Below are 19,830 nucleotides of genomic sequence, written 5' to 3'. Positions count from 1 at the left end.
CTGAGGGGAGGACAAAGTCAGTCTGTTCTGCCACAGGCACAGCGCCAGGCTCACGGACCCATTGCTGCTGCAGTGCCAGGCTTTGCTCGTGCAGGGGGAAGCATGACCATGCCTCCTGCCCCAGCCCAACCGCACCTGTGTGCCACTCAAGCACCTCAGGGCACCATAGGGACCTGGGTCACAAGCTGTCCCACAGGGCCCCCCATTGCCCTTGCTGGGCTGGATGCCCTCAGCAGTGTTCTGCCTGTCTGGGAGCTGCAGGATGTGAGCGTATCTACAGGGTTTTGCAGCACCACAGCAGCAAAAGGGATTGAAGAGCTCAGGTGAGGCTAAGCCTGAACCAGAGCAATGTTACCTTCACAATGTTACCCTCCACTTTCAGATTTTGAGCAGACTCAGTACTCGATAGTCCCCTTTGTGCAAAGACAGTGTTTTCATCCAAGGCTACAAATTTCCTAGCGAACAGTACTAAGGCCAAAACTCTGTAGACATTTGGACACTGACTTCTTGCCAGGAACATCTCCATAAATAATTGCATTCCCATGCAACACTGGGAGCCTTCCTGGCACACAGGCAGCAGGAAGCACATATAGGGCTGCCTGGTATCACCTGCTTAGCATCTCCAATGGCACAGAAACAAGGAATGGTTGGGGTCGGAAAACACCTTAAAGATCGTCTACATCCAACCCCCTGCCATGGGCAGGGACACCTTCCACTAGAGCAGCTTGCTCCAAGCCCCTGTGTCCAACCTGGCCTTGAACACCGCCAGGGATGGGGCAGCCACAGCTTCCCTGGTCACCCTGTGCCAGTGCCTCAGCACCCTCACAGGGAAGAACTTCTGTCTTAGATCTAACCTGAACTTGCCCTGTTTCAGCTTGAACCCATCACCCCTTGTCCTATCGCTGCAGTCCCTGATGAAGAGTCCCTCTCCAGCATCCTTGTAGCCCCCTTCAGACACTGGAAGCTGCTCTGAGGTCTCCACACAGCTTCTCCAGGCTGAACAGCCCCAACGTGATCATGAATCATTCATGTCAATCCCATTCATAGTCCGAAGACTATTGCACACCTGCTCCCTAGTGCCACCTGGAGGCAAACTCTGTCCTTCACCCCATGTAGTGGGAATAATGCCTGAAGATCCAGGATAACAAATGGCTCTGACTGTTCTGAGTCAGTCAACAAAAGATTCAGGTGGCTGTTGCTCTGAATTGAATGCACGTTGTAGTAGAGACAAATAGTTCAAGTTTGGTTGCTTCCAGGCTGAAACCTGTTCAGGAACATATGTTTAAACATAAAATAAGCTAACTCTAGGCTAAAAGCAGAACACAGCTGTTCTGCTAAAACAGAAAAAAAAAAAAAAAACACCGTCCTGACACTGTGGTTCTAAGAAATTAAGGAAGAAAACAGAGAGGAAACTAAAAGTTTAAGATGGAGATCACTTACATGACAAACTTCTGCTCTTCCCCCCCCCCCCCCCCAATCTGGTAGCTGATGCCTTCTCCAATTGCATTCTCCCCAAAGCAGGGAAACAACCCAAACCCTTGTCTGGCAGTTCCACACCCCAGAAGGCAGACATCCAATGATTTCAGAACAGGGCACTACAAACCATTTTGCAAAGGGGCAATCAGTAAGATCCTTTTAAACAAGGAAACCAGGAAGGAGTCTGATCTGAAACATCACATAAGCACCTTAGACATAAAACACACATGGCAAATGCTTTAAAACACAAAGCCCCACTTGCCTAGTGGCCCTCAGAACAATTGTCATGTATAACTCACCTCACCTCATTCATTGCTGGTTTATAGTCAGCCACACTTTGATCAGGATTTCAACAGAAAGAGGTTTGCAGTCTGCAAGTCCTAAACAAGTGCTTTTGTATCACAAGTGGGCCCACAACCGTCTGACTTTCAGTCAGCAGTAGTTAAGGAATGAAAGGGACATGAAACACCACATATCAGCCATCTCCCAGACTGGGAGCAGCTGAGCAAGGAAACTATCCTGACAATTGTGTGGTGCTCTTCTTTACACATTATTCAGTGAGAAACATGAGAGATGCAACTGAATAACCTGCCTTTATCACATCCAAGAGATGACAATGGTGCATACAAAAGGTCTTTGAGAATTTCCCTGTATTCATCCTATGCAGCTTTAGAACACTCTGCTTGCTTCTTGAACTCTGCAACAGCAAAACGCCACTTTAAACAAGATGCACGTTGGCTTTATTAACTACAGGATAAATAACAGTGTCTGCAATATCATATATTTCCGTTTCTCAATCTATATCCGAAGAAAGTTCCGAAGTTTGGGGAATACTTTCAGTGCGTTCTGTGTAGTGACTTCTATAACTTCTTCAACTGGAATTCCTTTAATTCTGGCAATGTATTCTGCAGCAATGTAGATATTTTTTGGTTCATTTCTCACCTGAAAACAACCACCAAACAAGAACAAAATTACAGATCCCTACAGAATACACGTCTTTCAGATTTAGTATGTCCTGGCACAACTGTGACACCTTGTGCCAGAAGAATTACATGTATCTTCTTCTTGGGTTATTCTTCCCTCTGCCCATTCCTGAATTAATTCTCCTTCCTCAGGGACACTGACTTGCTCATCTCAAAACATTCACTTGGCAACCTCTTTCATCCTCTGTACCCATGCTTACACTACTTCACCCTCCCATGCCAGTAACTGACCTCCATAAGGAGTGGCTTTGGATATACATACATAGAAGTCCTTGCTCCCCATCATTTACCTGTTTTTCAGGCCCCAGAGCAGGAGAGTCGGTTTCCAAGCACATACTTTCCAGTGGTAACAGCTTTACAAGCTTCTGCTTCTTGAAGAAAATAAGACAACTGTTAAACACCTCATGCACTTAGAGCTGTGGGGGAAGATGTATAAAGGGAGGCTATGCTTTACACTTAAAAGCAACGTCAAAAGACCTTGGTGCCACTGTCCGCATTTTATCAACGATTTCAGAATGGAAGCAAGAATACCAGGAGCTGCTCAAGAAGTCCTTCCAAATTAGGATTATCCTGTTTTCTAAATAACTGAACTATTATCTAAATACTGAATCCATTGTTATTACATCATGTAGTTATACTGCACAAAACACCTTAGAGATGCCAATGCAATTTTAATTAGCTGGTTTTCTGTATGTATATATATTTCTGTGGCTTTTTCTCATCTTTGTTTTACCTCTCAGCCCCACTTTGCTTTCCTTTCTCCTCCTAACCCTATCCCCATCTATATCCATCCCTCACCCCTCCTCCAATTGAATCCTGCCTTTTCCTGCCTTACACTTCCTGAGCTTATCACAGAAAGTGATGATGGTGCAGGATGGAAACAGACTGCTCCAAAAGCAGAAGTCAGCATAGCTTGTGACAGCTCGGAGTATAAATTAAAACAGCAGCCTCACAAAACCAAGGGCTGAACCTGACCCATGCTGACTTTAAGTAATTTAACTGTGTCTTTGCTGGCCACACTTGGTGATAATCACAGTTTTTCCAAGGTCTGTAACTCAGCCAACTGTGAGCAGATTTACTTTTGAACAGAAAGTGCCATAGCACTGAGACACAAACTAGTTCTTTTCCACATCATGTCCTGCTCTAGGACAGTACAGTGACAGAAGCTTCTGAAGAAAAGTTCACCAGAAACCACATGAAAATGGGAAAAAAAACACCTATTTTCTCAATCCTTGTTTCTCAGGAATAGCTGAACTGGTTTAGCCAACATTTCCCCCAAAAAGTCTAGCTAAGACAAAATTCCCAGGCAGAAATTGAGCCAAAGTAAAAACGTGCAACACTTAAGAACTGAAACTTCTATTGAGAAGTGTCAGGTGACAGCAACCATAGCGAGTACTGCCAGTCCCACTTTGAACTGTACAGACTTCAACAGGCATGTTCTTGAGCTGTCACGTTTGCTCTCATGATAAGCTTTCAGCTATTACCTGCAATGCAAGGAGCAAACGCCTTTAAAGATTACCTGTTCACTCCTTACAATAGAAGGAGGAATGGAGAAGAAGTATCCAGCTTTCACCCCTTCCATTGCTACGGATGGCTTCCCATCAAAGGCATGGAGCAACACCTTGGTAGCACCTCAGAGAAGAGAAGCAAATAGAATCATCAGCAGTGTTTACAGTAGGTCTGTGATGCCAGCTTCCAGACCCATAAAGAATGGACACCAAATCTCTGCATTGTCCCTCCTAAGTTTAATGTACACAAACTGATCTGAGCACATGGCACAACAGAAGAAACAATGCTAACAAAAGCCATGACAGAGAAAACTCATTAAAAACATACCTTGTTCCTTCAAGAGGTTAATGGTTGGTCTTCCAGCTGAGCGGGAATGAACATTTCTGCACAGCAAGGAGATAAAGCATCAGGAAACTCAGCAAAATACTTTTTCTTTGGACAAAACACAAACAAACAGCAGCAGCTTGGGATGAAAATAATCTGTAGTACACCTTTATCAGGAGAAAAAAACATCTAGAGACATAAATATGAATCATTTTAGCTACAGTGAAGATGCAGCAACAACATAGCAAGTGCAGGACATAGAAGATGACTGTATTCAAGTGCAATCATAGGGAAAGTTCTATAATTGAATCTCAAACTAGAGGCTGTCAGGACTCTAATGCCAGTTTAATCCATGTAAGTAATAATTATAAATCCTGGGAAATATTTCCTCATGTTATTGAGATCTGGCAAATTCTCATATTAGTATAACCACCACCTACAAAGGCAAATCCAGCCTTCTCGCTGTCTCAATCTGCTTGATCAAAACCTGTCTTTGTCCTTCCTTCTGTTCATCTCTGCTGGCAAATCTGGGAGTGAAATCTAGTCCAACCTACAGTACAAGAAGAGAAGTGAAAAACTTTAATGGACCTAGCATTTGGCTAAACCACAATACCATGTATAAAGGCAATACACGCTTCAAACCCACAGGCATTTCAAAACATATATATTAGAGACTGCAATTAAAATGAGCTCAACTGCAGCTGAACTCAGAAAGAAATCTATTCTCAGCCATAAGCTTTTCAACTGTGAAAACACTTGTGAGCAAACAAGTAGGTTCCTCCAGTACCAACAGACAAAAGGCTGACTCTACCCTGGAGCTTTCAAGCCTCAGTTTATAAACAAATGTAAGACAGGAGACAACACACAGATACAGACAGAGAGTGATCACAAGTAAAAAGGACTGTACAAGCTGGTGAGGTGTACTGAAGTCATAGCTCAACCTGACTTTGTCAGGGAAGATGGCAGGAAGGATTTAAATGAGGGTAACAATGTGACTTGACACTTCACAGTATCAGAGAAAAGGTCCAAAGACATTTGGGTGTAAGGCAATATAGCATGATTGTGCAATCTTCCTATGAAATTCACCCATATAAATGTCATCTATTCCCTAATAATGATAAAGAAGAAAAAGAGGGGAACAGCAAAACTGTGAAGGAAAGCACATGAAGAGAATTAGAAATCAGACTTAGTGCTTGCTCAGACTGATAGCAACATTTATTGCATACACAAAACCAAGTATTCACTAAGTTTTTGTAACTCCACTGACAGACAGAATCAGAGAATGGTTTGGGTTGGAAGGGACCTTAAGATCATCCAGTTCCAAACCCTGCCATAGGCAGGGACACCTCACACTAGAGCAGGTTGCTCCAAGCCCCTGTGTCCAACCTGGCCTTGAACACTGCCAGGGATGGGGCAGGCACAGCTTCTCTGGGCACCCTGTGCCAGCGCCTCAGCACCCTCACAGGGAAGAGCTTCTGCCTTAGATCTAACCTGAACTTGCCCTGTTTCAGTTTGAACCCATCACCCCTTGTCCTACTGCTACAGTCCCTGATGAAGAGTCCCTCTCTGCATCCAGTGCCAAAGATGCTGCCCAAGTCATAGACATTTAAACAAGTTATGGAATTTTACTTACTTCCCCAATCCCCACCAGTTTATCTTTGTAGAGTTCTATAAGCGGCAATGCAGCATCCAGATCCTGCAAGAACAAATTACAGATGCAACCCTCACTGCCCTGGCTAGATGGAAGGGTTTTGAACTCAGCATAATGATTAAATTGGAGTTCCCTTCATTGAGCTTAAATTCTGTACCTTAAAACTTGCTATTACTGGGAATTGCGTCGTCAGATTTTAGAAGCCTGCAGGATTTCCCTTCTTTACATCATGACCCTTTATTTCAAGTTATCTTTCCATAGGAGCAGAGGTAATTAAAACAGAGGCTGCAGACAGCTCCCCAGGCTTTTCAGGCTATGGGCCTTCCACTTCCCATGCTAACAAAAGGACATCTGCAAACACATGTGTGCTGTTTGCTGTAAGCAAAGCACTCACTTGGGATTCCTACAAACTATTTTACTGCTGTAACATGGCCAGATGACTGCAGTGAACAATTCTGCCTTAAGACTAACGCAGACAAACGGTTGTGCTGAGACCCTGGGATTTGGTCTGCTGGGTCTTTTGTATTACAGAAGAGCAAGAAAAATCACTGGGCAGATCTAAGTTAAATCAGGCAAACCAGAGCACTCCATCATCTGCCCTCTGCAGTCCCAGCTGTATTCTGCAGCCGAGTTAACTATCTGTGGTTTACCTTCAATGTTACACTGCGCTGCTCCTCTGGTGAAACCTCTTGAACCGGGTGAACTCCGAGGCACGGGAAAATAAACCCTGGGAATCTAGGCATGGAATGTGCATCAGGAGCGTGACACAGACTGCACAGAAAGCACGCTTACGGCCAACAAGAAGCGCTGGCCTGACCAAGGAAGAGGGCAGCGAGTCCCCATCAGCTCCCATTGGGGTGGGGGGAGTGCTCCGGGACACAGCGGAAAGGGTTCTAGGACACGGGAGGGGGGGCTCCGGGACACGATGTGAGCTCCAAGCCTCCCCTCCCGCCTCGCACCTCTCCGACAGCGCCAAGACACTCGGGAACTCCGCCGCTTGCTCCGACACCACGACAAGGGCCGACACCGCCGCCTGCAGCACACAGAAACCCCCGCGCCGCTGAGGCGAGGCCAGGCCGGGCGCTGGGGTCGGGGCGGAGCGGGCCGCGAGTCGCTGCCGGGCGCCTCACCTGCTGTGCCGCCCGCACCACATCCGCCAGGTCCTGCAAGAGACACACACCGCCTCAGCGACAGGGCAGGGGCTGGGACCGCCACCGCCACCCGCCTCTCCGCGCCTCACCGCCTGGAAGCAGGCCGCGGCGAGGTGGCAGTGGCAGTCCACCGGCCCCGCCGCCATGCCTCGCCGCGGGCGGAGGGGAAGGGGTGGGGTAGCCGCGGGTTCTGCTTCCGGGCCAGCATTTTCACCCCGTGGGAGGCGGGAAATGGCGACCCCGGTGCCGCCGCTCAGCCCGGGCCCCGGCAGGCGGGACGCGCGGGTGCGGTGCTGCTTGCGGCGCGGCGTGGCCGAGGCGATGGAGCTCTGCGCGCCCTTCCTGCGGGCCCTGGAGCAGGGGCAGCCGGGCGGGCCGGCCACCGCGGGGGACGCGCTCTGGGTGAGGCTGGAGGGGAGCGGCCCAGCCTAGTGTCACCGGATCGCGAATGCTGGCAGGGGCCCGGCACCAGGCTAAGGTGTCCGCGTTAGCTTAACGGGTTTATATTCACTACGAGAGGGACATTGAGGTGCTGGAGCGGGGCCAGGGAAGGGCAACGGAGCTGGTGCAGGGCCTGGAGCACAGTGTGATGGGGAACGGCTGAGGGACCTGAGGGGTTCAGTCTGGAGAAGAGAAGGCTCAGGGGGGACCTGATCGCTCCCTACAACTGCCTGATAGGAGGATGGAGCCAGGAGGGGCTGGGCTCTGCTCCCAAGGAACAAGGGATGGGACAAGAGGAACCGGCCTCAAGCTGCACCAGGGCAGGTTTAGATGGAGCTGAGGAACAATTCCTTCCGCAGAGGGTGCTCAGGCATTGGAACAGGCTGCCCAGGGCAGGGCTGCAGTCACCGTCCCTGCAAGTGTTCACACACCGTGGAGACGAGGCAGTGCTGGGGAACGGTTGGACTCGATGAGCTTAAAGGGCTTTTCCAACCTAGCTGAATCTATGGTTCTACATAGCTGAACCACAGACGTAACTGTTCATCCTGACAGGGCTGACCTGGGCAGGGCAGTGAGGCAGGAGCAGCCTTTCCAGTGGCAGGCATCACATACCTGAAGGATGCTTCCTGAAGCCTGCTTCCTGGGGTGGGCTCCTGGAGAAGCTAAAGGAGGGCTTCTCAGTCTCTCCTGTATCTTGCAGAACTTCAAAGCAGCAGTACAGGAGAATGTCACCATCAGTGGGCAGCCCTGGGATGAGACTCCAGATGATTCCAAGCCGCAGAGTGGTATGTGTGTGTTTCCACTGATCTCCTGCTGGGTGTGTTTGTTTTGGTTTCTGCTTGTGGTATTCTGAATTGAGCAGTGGTTGTAAGGATGCTTACAGAGCAGGAGAGGTCAAACTCCAGATGCACCTGGATAAAGATGTTTAGTGTTGCACTGTGGGAGTGCGATTCTTGCAGAGCAGTGCTTGTAAATGAAAATAAGAGTAACCAAGATGTTTAGGGACCTGTATCGAAGAGGAAAGAGACAGGTGAAGTGCTTTATGTGAAGGACTGTTGCTTGTTTGACGCTTCTCAAGATCCTTATTGATCTTGAGGCACAGGCTCCAGCTATCACTAGTACGGTGCCTACATAACTTGAAGGTTTTGCTCTTGACTACCATAGAAAAGTAGCTTATAGACTCTCCCAAAGTATCTGATATTAACATGGGGGAAAAGAAAGGTTTATCTAAGCTTAATGGCAGCAGTCTTGTTGGAAAGTCTTCAGCAAGCTTTTCGGAAGTTGGTATTTCAAAGCAAGACTTCATTCGGGGGGTTAGGAAAGAGCATGTTCTATTTCATCAGCTTCTCTTATCAGAATAAAGGTAATATACAAAATTTAATGGAATGGGGCAAGGTGACCTATTTTTAAAGCTAGAACACAGCAATAGATCCAAGTCCAGTGACTTCCCATCCTCTCTGGACAGCCAGTTTCTGTGTTTGACAGTTTGTGTTGGAATTCCCGTTACTGCAATGTATCTGTTGCCTCTCATCCTCCTGCTGCACACCTCTAAGAAGAGCCTGCCTCTGTCCTCTCCAGAAGCACCCTTTAGGTATCTGAGGATAGCAGTTAAATCACCCCTTAGCTGAACCTCCAGGCTGAGCAAACCCACCTCCCTCAGCTGCTTGTCATACATCATGTGCTCCAAATGCTAGTCCTCTTGCTGCTTGGAATTGCTCCCATACCCAATGACATTGTCTCCCAGAGCATCCAAGCTAGGATGTTATTGTAGGTGAGAATCGTGGCTGGATCATTGAGCTCAGAGAGTAGTGTTTAATGGTTCATACTTTTACCTCGGAGCTGATTACAAGCACAGTTCCTCAGGTGTCTGTTCTGGGACCCAATCTTATTAATGTCTGTCCAAGACCTGAAGAAGGAGATGGAAAGTGCGTTCACCCTGTTTGCAGCTGACATCAGCCACGGTGGGATGCAGTGAGTATGCTCAAGGGCAGGCCCATTCAGTAGAATGTAAACAGGTTGGAGAAATGCGTCTGGGAATCTCATAAAATACAGCAAGGACAAGAGCAAAGCCCTAAACCTGGGAAAGGATAACCCCCTGCAGAGGTGTGGGATGAAAAGGACCTGAGGGTGCTGGCGGGCTAACCATGAGCCAACCTAGTATATTGTGTCAACAGGAGTGTAGTCAGTAGGTACAAAGAAGGGATTATTTGCCTTTATTCTGCACTTGCTGGAGCACATCTGGACTACTACACTCAGTTTAGGACCCACCCCCCAGTACAGGAAGGTTGTTGATAAACTGGTGTGAGTTCATCAGAGGCTGCCAGGTGGCCAGAGGACTGGAGCACTTGCCCTATGAGTTGAGACTGAGGGAACTGACTTGTTGAGCCCAAAGAAGACAAGCCAGCCTTCCAAGTACCCACAGGGAGGTTACTGAGAACACAGACCCAGGCTGTTTATAGGGGTGTGCAGTGGGAGAACCAGAGGCAAGGCTCACACTAAAAGGGGAGATTCTGACCTGATGTAGGGAAGTAAAAGCTCACATTAGGATAACTGAGCATTGGAAAAGGTTGCTCAGATTGCTCGTGCAGTCTCCAGCACTGGAGGCTTCCAATAACCAACTGGACAAAAGTGTCCTGAGCAACCTGGTTTTAACTGGGAGTTGATCCCGCTGTGAGCAGGAGGCTTGAGTTGCAAGAGCCTTCCTGAGTGACCTTGTATTGGGGACACTGGCCAAGATCTCTTCCTGTCAAAAGAACCTAGTAGTATGTCTGTTGCTGCTATTTAATATACAAGTTAAGTAAATGGTTAAAATTACTGCTATTTATATCTAATATATATGCTATGTTTATACTTAACTGCCTTTTGAATAATAATAGTGGAGATTCTTAGTAGTCTACTGTCCAAAGAAAATTTCAGAACCATCCGTTTGCTTCATGTGTTAGCATTAGGTATTCTTTGCCTGCAACTTGGTGCTTTTCACAGTTGCACAAAGCTGAAAATACAGATATGTTGAACTGGCTGTGGAGGGGGAGCTGCTTGAACTCTTTTGGTTAGGAAGCTTCTGCAGTTGTAGTTCTAGAATGATAAAACACCAATTGCTTTGACTACGAGGTCAAAAATGCATTGGTCTTGTGATGCAAAATGCCAAACTGATTCAGGCTTACTTCACTACTTCAAATTTGCCCAAAAAATTCTCAACAGGGTTTTCTTAACAGGAAAACTTTGTCCAGATGGATGTTATTTTCAGTAAGTTATCCTTTGTCTGGACAAGTCTAACTTAATGCCAACTGAGATATTGCCATCTTCCTGCAGTTGGTGTAAGGTGTAAGGACTGTATTGTGCTTTTCAGTTTCACTTAAATTTACTCATGTGCCTGCCTATCTCTGATCCAGTTGGAATCACCCAGTGATCTGGCATTTTGAGCCTCCAGTGTTTACACTGACCAGTGGCTCAAATGTTTCCTCTCTGTACTTAAATGATTTCATGGAGATCTTAAACCAAACAAACCCACAAACTCTTAAAACCTTGAGTTTTCCTTTCTGAGGTTTGCAGTCACCTGAGTCTGCACAGGTTGACCCAGAGAAGGTGCTCAGAATCAATCCTTACCACTAGGTGGGAAATACTGCATGGCATGCAAGTTGTGCTCAAGACATTAGTGGGAACAGGGAGTATGTATCTTCATTAGAATAGGAGTAGTAAAAACACCAATTGAAAGCTGAAAATATATTCTAGGTACTGAATCTTGGGAGTGGAAAAGCAAGCTATGAAAATTAGGTCCTACCACATACAGTCTCTTGGGCCTCTGATGTTGAAAGCAGATATGTTTTGGGTTTTGCAAACTCCTTCCGACTAGGAATTACAGGTGTCATCAGGATGCAGAGTATTTCCAGGAACTGTGTTTCATTGTCACATTCAACTGCATGTTTGTGCTCTATATGAAATACAATCAGTTGGCTTCAGATGACTCTTTGGATAGTTGGTGTTTGCATAATGCTTGTAACTTACACAGATAAACCATTTTTCTTGCTGCATCTTGTGTTGCTTTTCTTCACTTGGAAAACAAGTTCCCTCAAAAGAGAGCGATTTCTTTGTGAGACATTCTTCATATCTTCAGAGTTCATAAAGAAATACGGGTTTGAGTTTTGCCCCAGGTGATTCTCCACCTCCCCATGCCCCATGTTGTGCTCTCATTTCTGTATTGCCTTACGAAGAAGATACAAGACTTATATTTATCTCTTCATTGATAATTATGCATGGTTTCTTATTGCAGATCTAAAACTCTCTTTTTCTTAAGACTTTGTCTCAAATTAAAAATAAGAAAAATGCACAAAAATGTAGAATTCCTACAATAACTTTGTGTTTGTCATTTTTAGGTTCCGACATTAAAATTCTTGAAGATGAGTTTGATAAACTAATAGTAGTGACAACAACAAAGCGTAAGCAGTGGCCTAGAAAGATACTGATTCATGCTATCCAAGCCATGAAAGCAGAGCAAGAGTTGTTGGTGAGTATCCTATGATTTTCAGAAAACCTTTGCATATACTAGATGCTGATCATCTGTAACTTGTAAAAATAACCTTGACCTTTAAGCTTCTTCCCATAGTTGCTTTGGATTCTTTGCATTATAATGAAATTCAGCTCTTTGCATTAATTGGCTCTTCAGTAAAATGAGGGTTACTACAGACCGTTGTGACTGTGAGTGAACTGGGCTTGTGGCACATCCAACAAGTTAGTTAAGCAGATTGCTTTATCTCATGATTTACAAGCCATTATTCACCTAGTTATCCAAATGTCAGATCTGAGTTTCTGAAATCCTTGGCTGAAGGCTGGTTGAAGTACTAAATGTTCTGTTACATACAGATACAAGTGGCAGTACAAGAGGTAATGACCTCAAGCTGCACAAGGGGATGTTTAGATTGGATATTAGGACATCTTCATCGAGAGGGTGATCAGGTGTTGGAACAGGCTGCCCAGGGACATGGTGGAGTCGCCATCCCTGGAAGTGTTCAGAAAACATGTAGATGAGGCCCTCAGTGACATGATTTAGTGGTGAACTTGGCAGTCCTGGGGTAATGGTTGGATTTGATGATCTTAAAGGCCTTTTCCAATCTAGTTGATTCTGTGATAGACATTATGATGTGCAGGCTGTTCAAAAGGTGGCTGTGTTTTCCTAAGCTCTTTGTTGAGCTGAGTACTTAAGTAAGTAACACTAAGTACTTCCAGTAAAGAAAGAAAATGGTAATGTGGATTAATGAATAGATGCAGTAATTTCTCTGGGGTTTTTTTTTGACACTGAGTGTAATAACTGGCATTAAACAGCTTAGTCTTGTCCTTGGTTGCTGCATTTCTTTCCTGCTGTTAAGTTAGATCCTTCTTTAGCTTACCTGCTGATTAATTAGGAGTCAATTTCCTTGGGGGGGGAAAGGAAAAAACAATGACAAGAGGCAGTGGGAATAAGTGGAAATACAGGAAATTCCATGTAACCATTAACAAAAATACCCAGCTGTGATGGTTGTCAAACCATTGGCATAGGTTGCCCAGCCAGACTGTGGAGTCTCCATCCTTGGAGGTGCCCTTTTCTTGCTGCTGAGCTCTTCCAAGCTTTACACCACTACAACTAGATGATCACCGTACAAGTTTTCAGTCAATACATTCTGTTATGTTTGAGGATGATGCAGACAATGTTGTTCTGCTTGGAGTTGTTACTGTAAGGTTGCTAAGAAGATCTGTCAACTGTGAAAAAATTTCTCTAGTACAACTACAGGGAGGAATAACTTTCCTCCTATTTGCTTTTGGTTGAATAAGGTTGAAGAGACAGCTCCTGAAGTGGAGAAAAATAGTAACTTCCAGGTGATATAACTTACATTGTCATGTCTTTGTTTTTTTTTCCTTCCCCATTAGATACTTCTAATCCCACCATTGATATAACTAAATATTAGTTGTATTTGTTATTTATTATTAGTTAACTTCATGTCACAGTTAACTGATGTCAAGTCACAAGACTCAGAGTAGGACCAAAAAGCCAGACAACATGACTTGTGAAGCAGAGTGTTCTTACTTATGCACATGTAGTTGCAGGGCTAGAATGTAGTCATTTAAATAGTTTTCTGTTTCTTAGCTTTTGTTTTAATGTACCCTTTGTTTGAGTTTGCTCCCCTGTGAAAGTGTACTGCTGGTTTTGTGAATGGCTCCTTAGAAACCAGAGCGGCGTTTTCCTCAGTTGTGCAGCAGGTGGCAATGTGTCTTCCAAAATTGGATTCAGTTTAGTTCTCAGGCTCAGTTTAGTTCTCAGTAACTACAGTTCTGCAAGCTACAGCAGATTTTGGAGATGTTTGCAGTGAACGTCACTCTGTTAACCAGAATGCTATCTATAAACTTTGTCTCTCATACTTTCCTTATCTGAACAATTCCACCACCATCATTTTGTTTTAGCCTTTCTCCAGTGTTCTTTCTGCTCTGTGTATATTAAATATCTATTAAACAAGGAGCTATTTCAGAATCTGTCTTTGTTTTGAATATGCAGATGCTCTACCAGCCTGTGGTACCACCAGAGGAGATAAGATCACCACCTTCTCAAGGTAAAGATTTCATGGGGAGGGCAGCTGCCTAAGGAAACACTGCCTACCTGATTGGCCAGCTGTAAATGTTGAAGAGGTTTTCTTTCTTTGAACTTGTTTAAATAACTAAACAAGCTAGAAGTTTGTCATGACTGTGTGTATTGCTGCATCAGTTCATTGTGTCCATTGCTCTTGTTTAAGTGCTGTCTACTGTCAAGCACTGTACTTAAAGGTGGGTTGGGTAGAAATTGTCAGAGCTACTACTCTCAATAGGTTTTCTTTCTTTGTCACTGCTGGTGGAGGCCAGATAAGGAGCTAAGTGGATTACTGACATTATACTTTAACCATTCTTGTGTTCCTTCTATATGAATACTAGAAATGCTTCTGTCTCTCTTCCTAATCAGTCAGTTTCTTCAGGGAATTGAAAGCAGTCACCTAGTACTCAGTGGTGGCAGTGTGGACTCTCCTAACTTGCAGAGTAAGCATCAAATTTTATCCTGCCTCTGACATTTGTAAGGGTTGATGAAGAAACAAAACTGCAAACACCACCATGAGTTTGCTGCATGCTTTTGAAAGATTCCTTATACAAACTCCTTGGAATGAGGCAGTGTATTTTGCAGTTGGTGATTATGATGTACTTCTTTTGAGGTTAGCCTTAAGAAATGGAAACTTTTGTCTTGCCTGTTCTTAAGTATTGAAAAATTGCACAATTTACCAATGTTGTTCTAAGTTGAAAAGTGTGGTGACAGAACCCTTGCTATGAATTGCTGCACGTGGTGTAAAGCTGTTGTAAAAATCAGTGGTGTTTAGGTTTGAGAAGCTGAGCTTAATCTTCGAGCTCTCACCCTGCTGAGCTGGCTTCATTCTAGTCATCATTTCCTCTTTGTAAACAGGAGACATTGCTTCCAGAAATGCCAGCCTGTGCAGCTAATAGGAGCAGTAAAGAGTGTCACTTCATGGCTGAGTTGCTTTTAGTTTCTAGTGTCCAGGTCTATGCTTTTCTGATATGAATCAGTTACTTCTTGCAAGTTAGTAACAGCTTGCACTATGGTAGTGCCCTTTTAGGTTTGGTAACAGCAAAGTCCTAGCTAAGATAGCAGAGAGTTTGTGCTGAATTTTAGTATTATGTAGTCTTTGGGAAGTTTATGTATCCCAGTTTAGCACATAGAGTGGCCAGAAACCAAAAATATTTAGATTACTCAATACCTTTCATTTCCTTTTTTCATTTCCCTATGTTTTGGAAAGCTTTAAACACTGAGGAATATAATGCTGTCCATGTCAAGCTGCACGCCTGCAGGCACATTTCATTTAACTGTCAGTCCTTCTGTGTAACTGAAATAATCAAAGGAATTATTTTTACTTAACTCCTTCTTTGCTTTTTCATAGGATCACCAGTTTTCTAATCCAGATACTCTCCTGTAAGAATGCTTCATTATAGACATGTCCTTTTAGAGGATGTCCATTCATAGGCCTCTGTGGTGTGTTTAAAGAGGCTGCTGTTGAACTACCTCTCCTTCCAAACTCTGAATGATGGTGCATTTTAGCATCCACATTCATACATGGGTCATGCGTTCCTTAACCATCCCTGCTCAACACATTGGGCGTTTAAAGAGACCATTTAACCAAGCACAATCTCTTGCTGCTCACTCTCACTGTGTTTCAGCAGAGGATCACTGTCACCCTGTGCTAGAACACAGTGATTGACTTCAGTTATCTTCACTATATATTACTTGCTTATCCTTTCATTTTAGGGTTTTGATGGTGGTGGCGTAGCATTGGAGACAGAATGGCAGAGAACATGCAAACCAGTTTTATATCAACTTGAAGAGTTGAACTTTTGAGTAAAGAATTATTATTGCTTGTAAATCAATCATCAAAAACATATGTTGTGTAGATGATGTTATCATATTGCTACTGCAATCAAATATATGCCTTTTCCTCCCAGTATTCTGCACCTGCTGCCTGCTTCAGTGTTCCTGAAAGCTTCTTTTTCTTTCTTTGCTTATTAATCCGGGAGAATTAATGCAGTTCATGTTGTTTATGCTTGGTTCTGTTTTAGTCTTGGTTGCTAATGCTTGGTAAGCTCAGCCAGCAGAAAAATGTAACCGTTATTGTAAAAGCCGACTTGTTGGAGCTCCTTAAAAATGGGTTTACTTTACCTCACTTTCTCCGCAGTTGTGTTTTTTCATGCATGTTTATCAAATGTAATATGAACTTGAAAGGTCTGAAAACAGATCTTTTCTGTTCTTTTATGTCAAACACTGTCTGTGTCTCATGTTTTGTATAAGCTGTAGGCTTTCTAGTGAAGAACTTTGTGGTTTGTGATAGTTGAGACTGCTAGGCACTACTACATTTTGAGTGTTAAGGAGTAATAATAGTAAGATAAAACATACAAGCTCTTGTCCTCAATGCCATAATGAAAGGGATGTGTTGTAGGTTTAAGTTCATACTAGGACCCCACTGCTTTTCTGTTTGATTTCTAAGCAGATAGCGGGAGGAGGAAGTTGTGTTTCAGAAGTTCATTTGGGCTTTGTGTTTTTTCTGTAGATGCTTACATCGCAGATCTGAAGCAGGTGATGGAAACAGCATCCAAACACATCAGAGGAGCAATGAAGGTGAGATTTCTGTGCTCTAAGAAGATAGTCTTTTATGTTCTTGATCTGATAAATATGTCAGAGAACAGGAGTTCTAACTTATCTTGACTCTGGATTTGTACCAGAAAGCCTGGGTGTTTGAAGTAAGTTAATCTTCAGGTTTGGACTGCTGAAGTTCCATCTGTAAAGCATTAGATCTCACATGGTGGTGAGGAAGATAACCCTGTGGATGCAGGTGTTTTCTACAGAGATGTTAGAGCCTGCAGCATCTGAAAACTAAAACATATTTTGAAGACCTGGACAACTTCATATACCATGTGACACGTATTACTTCAGTGCCAGCTTAGACATGAACTGTGGTGTTCCTGTGCTACTCAGCTTGGAGATGTAATGCAGGAGCATTGGAACTTGGCATACTGCTTGCATGGCTTCTTGAGCACAGACCCTTGTCACTCTTAGGCTGGTAGCTCTGAGTTGCCAACCTTCACCTGCCACCCAAAGGATCCTTTCTGCAGCCTCTGAAGCTTTTGTGCCTGTCAGAATCTCATGATCCTACAAGGATGCTGGAGAGGGACTCTTCTTCAGGGACTGTAACAATAGGACAGGGGGTGATGGGTTCAAACTGAAACAGGAGGAGTTCAGGTTAGACCTAAGGAAGAAGTTCTTTGCTGTGAAGGTGGTGAGGCGCTGGCACAGGGTGCCCAGAGAAGTGGTAAATGCTCCATCCCTGGCAGTTCAAGGCCAAGTTGGACTGAGCCTGGAGTGACATGGTCTAGTGTGAAGTGTCGGCTGCCCATGGCAGGGGGTTGGAACTGGTTGATCTTAAGGTCTTTTCCCACCCTAACTATTCTATGATTCTATGAACACATTTCATTCACTGTAACCATTACTTTCCCCATGTAACATGAGATACTTGGGTTTGTTTTTGCAGACTCTCCCAGGACTAATAGAAAGAGCAGAAGGTTTTTCCCAAGCATTAACTTGGCAACCAGCCTTGGAACTCTGCAGGGTGCAGCAAGGAGTCTTTGCTTGCAAAGAAAAGAAGGAAACCAACGTCCAAAATCTCTTCTCACCAGGAGAGGTCACACCAACAGCCACTGATACCAATAAAAATGTTTTGCTTAAAAGAAGAAAAGCTGCAGGTTCACCAGAAAGAAGACGCTACCCACTTCGACGGAGGAAGATTGCTCTCAGCACCTGAACTTGTGCTATTTTCAGCTTGGAATCTCAGTTGTGCTCTTGTTCAGTGTGCTCAGGCTTTCTCTTAAAACTTCATCTCCCCTCTAGTGCAGTGCTGTACGTGGGAGCTTCCTCAGTTATTTAGCCTTTGATCCTTCTAAATATTTCTATTTTTACTGTCACACTGGGGGTATATGAAAGCCTGCACATACCAGCAGCATCCGATACCCAGCAAATGGATTTGCTGATGAACTCTCTTTGTTTTGCTCTTTTATTCCAGGATTTAGCTTGAGTCCTCCTGCTGTGCACATGCTTTATGTACGTGGGCACTCTTTTGGTAAACCACTAAGTGCTCATTTGCATTAAGCATGTCTCTAAAGAGGCTGGAGACTGTCTAGCTGTCCTAATGCACTTTCATTTAGTACTGAGTTGGGTGGCTATTTTTTAAATAAGTAAATTAAAAAGAAATTCACTGGAGCATGTTGAAAACACCAGTTTTGATACAATGTCACAGGTTTTAGAGAATCCACACACAAATGGGACATTGGTCCCTGCTATTCCACCTTTCTTGAACTCGGGTCAGCTGGGCTTATTTATAGTCATGTTTGGTTAAACTTGGGGTTTTAGCAGTTGTACATACTTACTTGTAGTGTACTCTTCTGAACAGGGATTCAATCATCCACATCTTCCCGTCAGCTATTTCACTTCATGTAAGCCAAGTATGCAGCTGGGGGTTTCCTGGACAATAGATCTACGCATTACAGGATCTTGACTTGGGTCATGTATGCATTTGGGGTGTTTGACTAAACTGTAAAGATCAGTATAGGCTACCAGTAAGTGGTACTAAGTTGAGCTAGCTTGATTTATTCCTTTACACTTTAGATTGCACAGTAGCACTAAATTGAGCATTGTGCCTTAACTGATAATAACTTGTCTGGTTTATGGTTGCATGTGCTTGTAGTAAATACTTGTGTCTAATACATAATATATGTCTTGCACAGTAAATGGAGGGGGCTTTTAGAAGCTTTATTAATGAATGTACTGTGGGTAAAAGATGGGTCCATCTTCATGTCTAAGAGGCTGGAAACATTCAAGAAAACACGTGACAGATTTTAGCATTTCTTTTGTGAAGGTGAGCACCTGTATGAGACTTTGTATATTTAATCACCTGTAAATACTTGCTTCCCATCGCTCTTGTATATTCCAGTGTGTGTTTTTTATACCAAGTAAATTAAATCAATTAAGGAAGATGAAAGTTTCAGATAATGTTCTAATCCTGGAGTAGATGGTGACTGAACAGTGAAGACTTCAGAAGACATGTATGTTAAATTTGGGCTCCAGTAACTGAAGTAGTTCCCTTTACCGCCTTTGAACTCACAACTGTTATTAATCTGAGGGCTACAAAGCAGCTAGTGTAAGAGAGGACAGGATGTGAGAGGGACTGGAGCTGAGAAGCTGTGGAACGTATGACTGGGACAGGTTTTCACACAGTGACTCGCTGTTGTAGCTGCTTTGAGCATGTGTGAAAATCCCCCCCCATGGCTTCTTCCCCAAGATCCACACGTACTCTTTAATCTGAGTGTTCCAAGAGTTTGCATGGCTCCCACTGTAGCATTTGAATGTTTTCTGTGCTAATGGGAAGATTCCCTGCTATTCTCTGTGAATAATGATAGGCAAGTACAGAAATAGCTAGGAATAGGCATACCTCTTAGAAGAGATCCCATCAAAAATGGATGAGGTAGGACAAACACCTTCAGAAATAAGGAGGGAGAGCACCATGCATTAAGACTTAATAAGTGAATTCATGAATCCACCCCACGGTGTCCGTTAGCGTTAAGGGATTTCAGGATGCTTGGTCTGCATGGGATTTGAGGGAAGTGGTGATGGATGCCCTGAGCTCATTCCACAGCCCTTGTTTCAGCTGCTGCTGGGTGGAAGCAGAAAATGAACGCATCTGGAAACGCT

At 44.2% G+C, this 19,830-nt stretch overlaps 2 protein-coding genes across 2 annotated transcripts; one reads left to right on the top strand and one right to left on the bottom strand.

Moving 5' to 3' along the window:
• Positions 1–2,203: 2,203 nt before the first annotated feature.
• Positions 2,204–7,240, bottom strand: TATDN3 (TatD DNase domain containing 3; the record flags this gene model as incomplete). Its single annotated transcript, XM_080614994.1, has 10 exons — positions 2,204–2,418; positions 2,750–2,830; positions 3,979–4,091; positions 4,296–4,351; positions 4,733–4,842; positions 5,926–5,988; positions 6,594–6,678; positions 6,903–6,976; positions 7,074–7,106; positions 7,184–7,240. 10 exons carry the CDS (start codon positions 7,238–7,240, stop codon positions 2,275–2,277), a joined length of 816 nt encoding a protein of 271 aa, XP_080471120.1. The 3' UTR covers positions 2,204–2,274.
• NSL1 (NSL1 component of MIS12 kinetochore complex) lies at positions 6,973–18,006 on the top strand. Its single transcript, XM_080616279.1, has 6 exons — positions 6,973–7,496; positions 8,236–8,320; positions 11,909–12,039; positions 14,059–14,113; positions 16,640–16,707; positions 17,618–18,006. Exons 1-6 carry the CDS (start codon positions 7,239–7,241, stop codon positions 17,885–17,887), a joined length of 867 nt encoding a protein of 288 aa, XP_080472405.1. The 5' UTR covers positions 6,973–7,238; the 3' UTR covers positions 17,888–18,006.
• The last annotated feature ends 1,824 nt before the right edge of the window (positions 18,007–19,830 follow it).

The sequence above is a fragment of the Psittacula echo genome, assembly GCF_963264785.1.
Source record: "Psittacula echo genome assembly, chromosome: 4".
Classification (NCBI taxonomy): Eukaryota; Metazoa; Chordata; class Aves; order Psittaciformes; family Psittacidae; genus Psittacula; species Psittacula echo.
The sequence above is the reverse complement of the archived record's forward strand: the minus strand, read 5'-3'. Positions and strand labels throughout refer to the sequence as shown.